Below are 13,593 nucleotides of genomic sequence, written 5' to 3' on the forward strand. Positions count from 1 at the left end.
TGTTACGGTAAAGAAGCTGGCAAGGGAATTCTGGGCTGGAATATTCAACATCACACAGATTTACAAAATTCACAAAAACTCAAACCTGGTCCAGTAATAAAATTTAACAGTAGGCTTTATTCCACAGCCTGGTTGAGTTCTCGAATCTGATTGGTCAGAATAACGGCGTGACTCGGACAGCAGATCAGGCTCTAACCTGAGCGATACACTCGATGCGTTCGTTCTAATATGTTACTGTTTCTATAGCAACAGCACATATGTTTGGATGCCGGATGCTCCATATCTAATATATAGATTTTTAAAGTGACGTTCAAACAATGTATAGTTGTTGAGGTTTTTGTTTTAGATTTATTTAACATTCATGGGAGGAGTGAAAGAGAGATGCTGGTGACGGAACGACTGTTTATTGCGACTACAGCTTACATGAGAACAGGAACAAATGTGTCCAACATCCTAAGTTCCACTGAAGCTGTTCATTAAATGAAATATCAGTCCTGTAGTTGCCCTAACACTATCTGATTTTAATTCATTAATTAATTCATCTCATTATACACCGTGTTGTTACAGGAAGTTGAACATTAAAGATGGATTTTGTCCAAAATGAAATTCCAGGGTAGTTTTGAACACCAGTGCAAAACTAAAGAAGCAAATTCTGGATGCCAAGCATGTCTTTACTGACTAATTATTTATGAGGTCAGGGGAAAATAAGTTCCTTTTTGGCTGAAAGATTCATTTAACCACTAATAACACTGTCCTAATCACCTTGTTTTCGTCTGCGTGTGTTCTAGAGGGAGCAGCTAGATTAGGCTTTTTGTGGCTGAATTGGTTTGAATGTGTCTAACACAGCAACCGGAGCCTGACCTACATACACACCTCCTCCAGCTAATCAAGGCTGTGAATGCGAGGTGTATAGGAGATACCTGTCGGACTGATGACATCACACAGACAAACAGAGACAGATTTCAGAAAGGGACAGAACAGAACAGCTTTGGACTCCACAGTACTACACGAGTGTACAATAGTGTTAAATAGCGTCACTTTTAAAACACAAACAAAGAGGAAAAATGTATTCCCTTTTACTGTAATAAATGATGAACACAAGACACTATAAGACACTACAGACAGGTTTCTCGGTGCCCTGTGCTCCACTTTAGCTGTTATTTATAGCACACAAAAAGCTGAAGAGTCCCACGAGCTGCAAGAGTTGATGAGCAGACGATGTTCATCATGATGAGTCACTCAGTCCAAGCCAGAAAAAGAAGCAGACTGACCCAAAAACAGCAAATGGTGAAAAGCAGCGGAATCTCTATTGTGTTACGGATCTCAAAAGCCTTTAAAATTGCTTCTGAATTTAAAATCACTCAAAATATTTATTATTCAAATGTGTTTAAATATTAATTAATCTGTCATTTTAAACTGTCCCATATAGAACCAACATCACCACTAGCGCAACATAATTTTATCATTTAAACCACAGAAAGAGAAGGAAAGGCAAAAAATTCCTGTGATGGAAGAATTCATTAACTTTAGTGTTTCAGGTTTGTTTTTAATTTATTCATCTTTTGGGAAATATAACAGAATCGAGTTGTAGAGTGTTTGTGGTTAAATCTCCACTGAAATTCAGTTCAATTTTATGCGTATGGTATTTCTTAATAATAAACCTAGTCATGAAGCAGCTTTATAGAAATAGTACTTAGTGTGTTGAAAGGATATTCAGTATGAGAATATTGTGAATAATAAGAATAAGAATATTGTGAATAATCCTCGAATGAGATCAGGACAGCATTTATGATTAGTTCTTAAGAGCGAGTCTACAATATCCACGTGAGATTATGTGTTTTGGGCATAAAACTTGGGCTTAACACAAGCATGATCACACATCTCCATTATTTAAAGATCACTTTTGGAACACATACCTTGAGCGTATTTAATATTTAAGTGAAAATGAAAAGTTATGTGAAAATTAATTACGCTAGAAATGAAACACCTTCATTCACATTCCCGTGTCTACACCAGTAAGAGCCAGTTTACCCAAAGCGATTGTGTGCTACGTTAGGCAACTATAAGTAGAACATGGGATCTGAAATATTTTAATGTCGATAGCTTGGTTTTGGAAGAAAATAAAAGCAGCATTTGAACAATGAAATTCATTCTGACAGTTTTAACTCCTCTGTCTCTCTTCCTCAGCTACAGATCCATATCAATGCCTTTGGCTGTTCCTCAGGGATTTTTTTTGGCATCTGTCAGAAAACACATCAATATACTCGCTGCTTTATTGTAGCTGTGCTTGAGAAGAGATGAGTTTCAGATGAAATGTGGATAGACTGATGCATGGTATGGTCTGTGTAAAGGTTTATGAGTGTTGTCAGTCAACGCATTGTTCTGTCACAGTTCTCATCATATCAAGAAGTGTGTTTTTGTCACCTGTGTAAATGCAGCTTTAATGAACTCCCAGTCTACCTGTTTACACTGGCATAATCCTTTTCATTGGTGGGTTGAGTGTATTACGTGAGAAACAGGGGCTCTCTCTGCAAGGTAAATGTGTTACATTAGAGAGGAGATTAGCACTCGCAGCAAGTGATGCCAATTATGTGATTATGAATAATTATAGGGTACTTTCGTGAGCCGTCTGTTCGACACCATTAGTACTAGACCGATAAACCTGCAGGATGTAAACTACGAGACGAAACGGCAGCCAACACAGGAGCACAGCACTTAAAAAGGAGAAGGAATATTTAATCCATTAACACCGGTATATCCAGGCCAACATGGAGAACGTCTCCATAGCAACCAGCACCGGGTCCGTGTGCAGGAGTGAAGCTGGCATTAGAGGAGCGGAGCAGCGTGCTCTCTGTGCTGCTGACAGGACACTCCGTAAGGACACGCTGCACACTGTCACACTGTACCACCTGCAGAAGCTTCAAGGTCACTCTGTAATCAAGCATGTGGGGTTTTTTTTCCCCCCATAGCATTTTCTCAGCATGCACACATCATGATATTTAAGAACAGACATAATGCTCCAACATAAGAAAAGCAGAGTATCCATACACAAACAAATCAACAAGAGAAAAAAAACAAGTCAAGCAAATGTTTGTCATCCATACGGAGGATCAAAATAAAATAAACACTTTTTTTAAAAATGCCAGAAAATAATATATTCGCACAATAATCCGACATTTAATCAGCTTTCATGTCAAAAATGAGTATGAGAGAGTCTATATGACTGTGTGCTGTCACTAGACCTGCGGCATTCAACTATAATCTGTAAAGGTCCAGCTACACAAAATGCCTTGCTTATAAGGTTTACATAAGCAGCTAACATGACTGTATGGTGACAACATCTACCTTTTAATGCTTAACCACAGGTGATTAATATTATTCATAGTGTTTATGTTGTGTTTCACACCGGCACTCCACGTTACCACTCTTAACTAACGCCAAGAACAGATGAGACGCAACTGGTTCAACCTTCAAGTGGAGAATCACTGCACATTTCTCTGTCCTTTCAGTGTTCTGCTTTTATCACGGAATGTTTGTCATCGCTTCATAAACTAGGCACGAGAGGATAAATAAAGGACAGCGCTCTCTTTCTCAGTGAGCTGTCTTCAGATAAATAACTTACATCCATGCATGTGACTGGATAAACTGCACCAGAGGATCTGCCGCGTATTTTTCAAGTGTTTGCTTCGATCTGCTAAAATATTTTGCTGGTACACATCTGGACCACATCGTTTTCAATTATACTTAAACGACCCAATTACACTTCCATAAAATATCCTTTTGAAGCCTAACAATTTTATTTAGGCCTGCAAAGCGCTCATTACGTATCTCAAAGACGTGTCACGTCTCAAATATCTTTCCTTTTACATATTAATTTCATTTTAATGAGGATCATTATTATTATTATTATTATTATTATTATTATTATCTCTGTAAAAACAGTCACATCCATACCACACTGTATGAATGCCACAGCTTTTTAAACGTACTGTAATTAATCTTATTTGCTCTTCCTACATTATACATATGAATAAGATGTACATGTCCATGTCAATACTTTAATATTCATTCAAGTATAATTTTCATTGAGTAATATTTTGACACAACTCCCATACTTTAACTCTAGTATATTGTGTGCACATTTTCCACCAAAATACTTTTTTTTTTTTTTTTTTTTTTTTTTTTTAAATTGTCCTTGTCCTAATGACAGAAACCCAATATTTTGCTATATGTGCATTTTTGGTATAACTTTTCATCCATGAAATAGGTTGAGTCTAGAAAATGTTAAGGTTTGTTTAAAACTGGCTGCAATAATACAGTTTTTTCAGGTACAGATATTACCGTAGATATTTTGATAGCATCCGCTACCCCGTAATGATTAAATTTGGAAAACATAACATGGAAATTTGTCAAAACATAATAGAAGCTAAATGGCCACATTTTGCTTGAGATTAAATTCTAGCACATTGGTGCTGATCCTGAAACCTGGATATAGTCACAAAATCCACTTCTGCATATTCACCCACTTAGGCTCTAGTGCTCAAGCTATTAGCTTTAATCAATAAACTTCTAGATGACAAGAGGGAAGAAAAATGCATTATATAAGTGGCTTCTCCTCTCAAACACAAACTCATCAATAACATGACAGAAGAACAGGGTTGAGTTCAATCCTTCCAGCTGGCACGGGATAATGAAATGTGACGCCCAGTCAAGCTTCACTGCTGGTCTTTTCCGAGCTGGTGCCAGGCTAGGTCGATTAGCATTAGCCTTCACCCTTCACCTCAGTGAATGGATCATGTGTCAACATTAATGGAGCATTATCTGTGTACCTTAGTACTGGTTGCACTTACAGCAGCTACGTGGAAAACATTCTTGTACAAAAGCCACCTTTAACCAGAAAACATTCTGGGGCTAGGTGTTGTTGGTTTAATTCAAAATTCCTTTCTTTTCCTTTGAGACTCTCAGATGGAAACTACAGAGAAGAAGTACTGGTCTGTGAAGGAGACAGGCTGGAGAGCAGATCTAAGTGAACTAACACTTTCTGATTAAACGTGGCTTTAATAATTCATTCACTGATTCATTCATCTTCTGCTTTACCCTTAATCCATCTACCTGAATGTTTATTACAGACGCGAGGAAACCAGACAAACCGGAAGAAACCCACGAGGATGCCGCGAGAACATGTGAACCTCCACACAGACCGTATCCCAGGTCTGCTCAGGATTAAACCAGGAACGCTGAGAGCTGTGAGACGCCAGTGCTACATGCAGCATCACCCTGACACTCACCTTTCAACACAATATTCAAAATACTGACATGGAATATGAACCATAAGCTCCACCATGTGGAATGCACTCTTACCTTTTTTATTTTGGGGACTGGGCGTTCCAGGTGACTTTGCAATGACGTCTGGTCTTGTAGTGACAGATCGACGTTCACTTTCCTTCTTTGAAGGGGTCTCACTTTTGGCTGTCTTGGATTTCATGTCTGGAGACTTGGGAGAATCTGACAGAGAAAGAACAAGAGAATATAAGAAGCTGCCACAAAGAGGAATATCTCTACATACAAACAGAAGCATTAAACCACAGACATAAACATCAAGGTGCTCTAATGAGGGCTTTGAGAATGGCTAGAAGATTTATTTGGTTTTCCATCATTACGCCTTCATGGTTTCATTATTATTTTTTCTCCACTACGCCAAATCACTGCTGCAAGATTTTACACTCGGTAGAGATGACGATATGTGACTTGCTTTCCTCCCACATTAACATGATCACCGACATCAGAAAGCACAACTGGCATCATGAAGAAGAACTGATGTGTCTCTTCTCTACAGTTCAGCTTTGATTCAGCAGAGTAGAAATGGAAAAGACGTGATAGAGGAGAACCTCATCCTCATAATTAAGGCATTTATGTCAACAGATGCTGCACTAAAATCTTTTAACAAAGCATCTTGCTTTCCTCTCAGATCGACACGATGATCATGTTAATGCAGAACTTGGCAAGTTGGAGAGGAACAGTAGTGAACGTGTAGAAGTAGAAGAGAAAAAAGCATTAGAAGTGATGACCTCATCCTCATAATTAAGGCATTTAAGTCATTAGATGTTACAGGGGGCAGGCAGTCTGTCTAACAATGAAAAAATATACATACACAATGGGACAAACGTGGGTTCATCCAAAAATCAGTAAAATACACCAAAAAAACACCAAAATCAGCCATCTATGGGCGTTTCCTGCAGCACTGTCCATCATCATCATCAAAACATCAACTGAGGGAATCTCTCATGGAAGAATCATGTTCATCCCTTCATTACTATTCATCCATTCACTTCCACAGACGTGTAGAAACAATGCCACGGCACACGGAAGCTGTTCTGCAGCTCACAGTGGCCCAACACCTTACTAACACACTTCATGTTGGTTTTGCCTTTTGTCACCTGTCTGTATGTACTTAATCTAGTGTGTCCTTTTGACTGGTAGTGTATAAAAAGTGTAGTGTATAATAAGAATAAGAAGCAGCAGCTCCATGTTTTTCATCTTTTACAGTCCAGCTGCTTTCTTCTCATAAGCATGCACCAATTTTTTCCCATATGCTTGTACTTATGTTACAGGATTGCTGTAAAAAACTTGTTTCCCACATAAAGGTGACACTTGAGAGGGACACTCAGGTAAACAGCCAACCACTAATGTAGGGCTGTAGTCAAGACCACCAATATCCAGTCCTAGACCCGGACTAGCTGAGCCTTACAGGGTCGAGGCCAAAGCAAGATCGAGTCCAAATGATTCAACTAGGTGGATTCAGTCGTGAACTACGCCAATGATTAGGCTATGCTTTCTAGAACAAGGAAATACTTCTTGTCAAACTTTGTGCATGTGAAAAGACAACACCGGCATTACTTTTATAAACTCTTGCTCGAGAACAAGAACAGTTCGGTGAGACAAGTCCAAGAACAAATGCCAGTAAGCCAGAGACAGGTCCAAATCAATACGGAAAATGCCTTGAGACCAGAGAGAGAGAGAGAGAGAGAGAGAGAGAGAGAGAGAGAGAGAGAGAGAGAGAGAGAGAGAGAGAGAGAGAGAGAGAGAGAGAGAGAGAGAGAGAGAGAGAGAGAAGTATATCTTGTACCTGGTAACTGTTTCATTAGGGTAGTGTTAACTATATTTGAATATATAATCTGAGGGAATATGGTATTTGCTTGCTTTCCTCAGATAATTCTGCTAAAACTCCTCTCTTATTCACACACATGAGCCCATAGAGGTTAGATCTCAGATATAAAGCACTTCAAATATCTTCCTTACATTCAACTCCACAATTCCCTCAAACATACACATGGCTCAGTTTAGAAAACTGTACAGAAATAAAACCAGGCACTGTTGTGTAACACGGCTTTATGATGTTTTCCATAAAATGACCCAGTAAAACGGACATAGCTCCCTGCATTGTAACTGCTGCAACCTCCCGTAGTGAACTTTTCATAATAAGAGCATGACGTGATCTGTCCAGAGAGATTATCCTCTTTGCACAGTGATACTGTTTTCTTTGTTGAATTTGAGGTGTGGCTGGAGACGCTGCTCAACACAACGAAGCAGATTTTTTAGCCTGAACGACTTGAAGACAAGTTCAAGATTTTAATTATGTTTCATGGTGGTTCTGTAGAACTTTCTGAAACACACATACATACACACACACACACACACAGCTTACACATTCATAAAGAACATTTAATAATCCTCCACATCAGATTATATCTCGACTGCGTATGACTAGGAAGTGAAACTGAGACAGCAGGGAACCTTGGGGAAGATTTGCCTGGAAACCTCTCCCAAAAGTACTGCTGGTTCTGCAGGCCACATTTCAATATTCCTGTAATTTAATCCTAAACTAAACCCTTAGCAGAAGACTTATTATCTTTGATGAATAATTTAAGTCACTAGAGATGATTCTATTTGTTCGTCTACAGGCTAAACTGTCCCATAATGCACTGGCGACTGCTACATTTACACGAAGCGTGACAATCCGTTAACCCATCAAATAGCTCAATCAGAGTAAAACTCTTCACGCATCAACTTAAATCAGAATAGAATAAACTACCTGAGACCAATCCAAGTGACGTTTCTATCAGATATCATCTATAAGGTTTAAAAAGACTTCAGCGACATCTAGTTATTTCCAAGCAAAATAATGCCAGGCACAAATACTTCTTGCTGTTTGTTTAGTAAGAACATCTGGCACATATTTTTTTTATATAGATGTTGTTTAAGACAGAGATTCTCAGACGATTCGCAACCAGAGGCTTTAACTGTAAAATCAATTCCACAGGCTGCCTCAGCACAGATTTTTTTTCCACGAATATTATTTACATGTGCATAATAATATTTTGTCTATTTATAAAAAAAATAGAGATTTTTATTCCTTTTCCAATTCTACAACTTTCCACTGACAGAACACATTAGATCATTTGACATTATTTACAGGTCTACTAGTTCTGGATTAAACAAGTTCAATTCAAAGCACCAGACAAACGATTATAAGACCCTAAAAGTAAATACAATATCTTTGATAATGTTAGGACGCCATTTCCATGAATATATATACACAACGATTTAAAATCACGAATTAGCTCACATACTGAAGTAACCAGAGCTACGTAGCTACTTGTTATGCCTATTTAGAGTACATATAATACAGCAGTTTATACTTTCACAATCTGAAATAAGAACCAACTCTTTTTTTTTCCCAGATTAATGAAAATCTTTTCTGACTAGAACATATAGATTAGAAATAGCTTTATAATCTAGAGTAAGCGTATGTACAAACAATATGCCACCTCACAGTTTAACACGCAGAGAAGAAATAAAGACTCTAGCTAAACTCAATCATACATAACTAACTACATGATTAGCACTTAACCATCTAACCAGAAGTTATTCCATTAGGCTAGCGAGCACTTTTTAGCTTAGTTCATTAGGTTTCTGTACAACAGAAACAGGGGAGTGGGCAGTCTACTGGAGATTTCACTTGCCCAGTGAGCTAGCTCATGAATTCATCATTCGTCCAGCCCTGAGAACGCAAGTCTCCAATAAAAATATCAACCGTTAAAGGGTTTTTTTTTTTTCCTGGGGTGCAGCTTTGATCAAACTGTAGAGGAAGCAAAATGTATGTGTAGAATAAGATCGCATCAGGCTAAAATCTCAGCCACAATCTCAGGCTTTCACAGCCACACAGTTGCTCATTTGGTCATAAAACAGCTACTGGCTGATATTCCAGTCCAAACGCACAAACATGCATCCATCCATTTCATCAATAAAAGGAAAGTGTGCAGGAGCTGAGTCAGAGAAAAGCCTTGATGTTAGCAATCAATGCGGAAAGAGGGCATAATGGGGAGGAACTGTGAAATATGTGTGTGTGTGTGTGTGTGTGACAGAGAGAGAGAGAGAGAGAGCGAGAGAGAGAGAGAGAGAGAGAGAGAGAGCGAGAGAGAGAGAGAGAGAGAGCGAGAGAGAGCGAGAGAGAGAGATGGGGTAATTTAGACTAACTGAAAACACTATCTCGCTGTGCTTCATGGCAAGGTCATAATTCTTGCTTTGTTCGGAAAGAAGTGAACTCATCCACAGGCAGTTCACACGCTCAAGACTGAATTTTCCCTCGTAAAGCTTGTAAAAGATTAATATTGTAACCTGTAATTACAATCACACCTCTTGCTATTTGAACATCACACTCTAAAATCACAATTTTTTATGCTGGATAATTAAATTCCTCCTTCAGCCTCACACATTTGAAGAATGTTAATTCTGTAGAAGAGACTGAAAGTGAGAATCTGTTGGAAAAACTACTCAGCAAATAAAAAGCTGAAATCTGAATGAATATTTCCATCCCGGTTATATACACTGCTGCTGCTGTCCGATAATTACTGATCTGATCTAAGAGTTAGTAAAATCTGAGTGCAAAGGTGGTCTTAAATAAATAAATAAATAAATAAATAAATAACCCTGTCAAATCGAGATTTAAGAACAGTTTTGCCAAACAAGCCCTCCTTCTAAACGCCCGAGAATCCCGTCATGCTCTTTTAAAAATGGAAATTAGACAAATAGGGGGTCGGAAACGGTAGCCAGTGCTGTCAGTGAAATCAAAGATAGGAAGGAGAGAGGGATGAGAGAGAGAGAGAGAGAGAGAGAGCGCAGAGGAACTGGAAAAGAATAGGGCTGCATCTCATTTGAGCAGGACTGAGAGGCTAATGAATGACCTCATCCTCCTCCCCACACCCCTCTCCCTCACACCGGATGGATGATGTAAGGAGGAAGGGTGCCCCTCATGCCAATGTGGGGAAAAGAGGGAGGGGGGAAAGAAAGGGAGAGAGAGAGAAAGAGAGAGAGAGAGAGAGAGAGAGGGAGGGAGACAGCATTGTGCTGAGATTATTCTTTAGCTTTTTTTAAAAATGTACTTTAAAAATATTGCAAAATAAAATAAAAGCACCAGTGTATGCCTTTGCAGAAATATTTTTTAGTGACTCTGGGAAGGAGAATGTTTAGGCACCTAGGACCTGTGTGCATGTGTGTGTGTGTGTGTGTGTGTGTGTGTATTTAACTGCACACAGTAAGGTGTGTGTGGCTCGGGAGCTGTGTGGAGCTCGGAGTAACTGTCTGGCCACAGTGTGCTCTGTTCCATAGCTGAAAAACATCAAGCCTCAGTACATCAGATCAGACCACCTGCTGTCTGCAGCGGAGAAGAATGCTCTCATCAACACGACTGCATTCCACATCTCAATTCACCACATTACACTTCCAGCTTTAATAAGCTGTTAACAAATGTGTAAAACGTCCTAGCACATCTGCTCTGATTTGTTACGCTGTGCTGTGTTACATTTCTTCTTCCCTGGTTTAGTTTCTTGCCTTGTGAGTGTGCAGAAGTGTCCCAAATCGCCACTGTTCAGCTCTGCATTGCAGTGAGAGAAGCACTTCACTGTAAAAACTAAGCTCTGGAGATGTTTTTTAAAAAAAGAGAGAAGAGATAGAGTAGAAAAGAAAAAAAAGTGATCAGCAGCTATAGGAAGCACTGAAAGCACTGTATAAAAAAACAGCCAGTTATCATTACTATTTTGTCTGTGTTTAAACAGAGAATTATTTTTCACATTCAGCCACGCTTAAGTCTTTTTTGTCGTAGCGTGGCCTGCTGCTCTATAGATGAGTCCGTGACTTCATTCAGCACTGGATTCACTCGATTCACACAGGTTTTTGTCCAGTGTAAGAGAGTCAATTAGGTCATTTTATTCAATAACAAGATCGTACACTTCTTGTTCAGCGAGTCCGTCTTTCTGAGAGTACCTAAAGTTGCCTCGAGGACTCATCAAGAAGTGAACACATTCAGTCAGTTCTGCAAGCCAAGCGACACTGCTCTGATAATCCCAGCCTGTCATTTTGAGCTATTTTGTCAGTCAGTTCTGGACCCAAGAAGTTCGTCAGTGAGCAAAAGGAACAGAAATGTCGTCGCATAGTGCTGACTGAAACCGTCTCAACTACATCAAAACCGAGTAGAACAGCAGAGATGGACAAATCACTAGCCTCTAGGACAAGCCGATTTCCTGTCGGGGTATTCGTTTTTGTTTTGTAGTTTTCCAACAGACAAACAGAGTCAACAAACAAACAAAGAAAACAAACCCTAAACCCTATTGACTTTAGAAAAGCAAGTTTCCACGTGATATGTAGCTGAGAGTCATGTGCTGTAACTACAACAAGCGCTACTCACTCTGAATCCACCTGCTGCACTACACACAGCAGCACAGCGCTAATCTGCTGCCGGTACAACAGCTGTTACTACACTGATTAATTAGCACGCACGGATGACAGGATCAGGAACACACAGTTATGTAGAAACACTGAAGAAACCAAGCAAAATAAAATTCAGCACAAAGCCGTCATATAACTCAACAAGTAGCCACAATGCAGTTAGAGGTATAGAGAGAAAATGAAGACGTTAACCATTACCTCGAAAATCCGTAACTAGCTAAAAAGCACATGATGAGCTAACTACCATGCCAAATGTTATTACACTATGATAGCTACCAATTTTTAGCCTAGTCAATTCGATTTCATTCGGCTTTTCGCTTTTCGCTTTCCCCATGAGCTATAATAAATGTGTGATTTGTCCACCGTTGATTAGACATGCCTGCAAAATTAAAAAAATTTTTAAAATGCATCCGTGGTTAAAGTTATTTTTTCCAGGAGTGCGTCTTTGAGTAGAGGAAGTGGAGCTGTTCTATCCAGAATAACTGGAGCTCCAGGCAGAAACAAACAGAAGCTTCTCTCAGTGACCTCACGAGGACGAATGATATATTTGACACTTTCATACGCAGTGCTAGATGCCATTCATAGCTCTGTCAGGCAGGTTTTTCCACAGCTCAGTTACTTCAGTACGACGTGCACAAAATCACTTAGAAACTTATGAATGTTTGTAATTAAACGTGCATTAGGTACGTTTAGTTTTTAGGTTTTTAGTTTAGATTTTAGTTTTATGCTTTTTTTTCTTCAAGATTAGGTCTCGAACAGTTAAGTGGGTTCAACAGTTTAATGGTTTTTTTTTTTTAAATCCTTAAGCTCATTTCCTCACATGTTCATGAAACTCCATCCCCAGGACCTACTGAACCTATAAAGTGCTTATAAAATCACTGAAAGGAGGCGTATCCAAACACAAACAAGCGTTCCGGACCAGAAGTCTGTTTTCCCACGTGTTTTATCAGCGACTTAATATAATTTTGCTAAGGCCATGGCTTAATCCACTGTATCAAGTTCTACATATCTGCCAGGTTACTTGTACAAGTAAGGAATAAAAAAAATTGCACCTTTAATGAACAATAACTGAAAAACAAATGCTCAGATGTACTGTGAACTGTAGGCTAAGAGACAGACTATTAGGTAAGCAATGACAACATACATTATGTGAACACCTAACATATAATTGCAGGGAGTGCAGAGATCTTAAATGCACTGCTTTGGGTTTGCAGCTCCACCCTGTCGTTGTGAGGGAGCCCCAGAATACAAGCTCTAATTATGGGCTGCTGAGGAACACACCCAACCGCAGAGCTGTTCGACATCATCCAGCCTATTCAGGTCAGTTATAAACCAAGGGGATCTAATGACATGATCCTGACCCTCACCCTGAGAATATGAGATCAGAAACTGGACGAGAGAATGAGTTTATGGAAGCAGGTCTGATGAATTGAGGTCATAATCTGGCAACCATTTTAGAAAAAGTGATGGGATGTGGCACCATGAGAGAACTGCACAATACAGACTTTCTCCTGTTATGCATTATCATGATCACAGCCTTTTTAGTAAACAAGCTTGCAACATGCAAAAAAGTTTTGTTTTGTTTTTATTCAAATATTACAATCACAAGCCTGATATCTTTTGTACACTTTTCTGGCTACATCCTTCAGGATCTTACAGGCTGCAATCTGAAATTCTCTGGAACTCTGTGCACCGGTTTCCAGCGGAGAAAACAAACTTTGCAGATGGCACTCTGCAGGAGAACACCACAATTAGAACAAACATTTCAGAACAAGATAGAGCCGCTCGACTCAAAAAGTTAACCCAGGG

General features: G+C 39.2%; 1 protein-coding gene across 5 annotated transcripts in view; it reads right to left on the reverse strand.

The window, feature by feature from the left end:
• The window catches only part of map7d1a (MAP7 domain containing 1a), a 42,365-nt gene that overhangs the window by 18,737 nt on the left and 10,035 nt on the right, over positions 1 to 13,593 (reverse strand). For all 5 annotated transcript variants that reach the window (XM_053233676.1, XM_053233678.1, XM_053233685.1 and 2 more), the window contains exon 2: positions 5,362 to 5,505. In XM_053233676.1, the coding sequence (XP_053089651.1) occupies positions 5,362 to 5,505 (144 nt within the window). The remainder of the gene's footprint in view (positions 1 to 5,361; positions 5,506 to 13,593) is intronic.

Source organism: Pangasianodon hypophthalmus, chromosome 1 (genome assembly GCF_027358585.1).
Source record: "Pangasianodon hypophthalmus isolate fPanHyp1 chromosome 1, fPanHyp1.pri, whole genome shotgun sequence".
In the NCBI taxonomy this organism is placed as follows: domain Eukaryota; kingdom Metazoa; phylum Chordata; class Actinopteri; order Siluriformes; family Pangasiidae; genus Pangasianodon; species Pangasianodon hypophthalmus.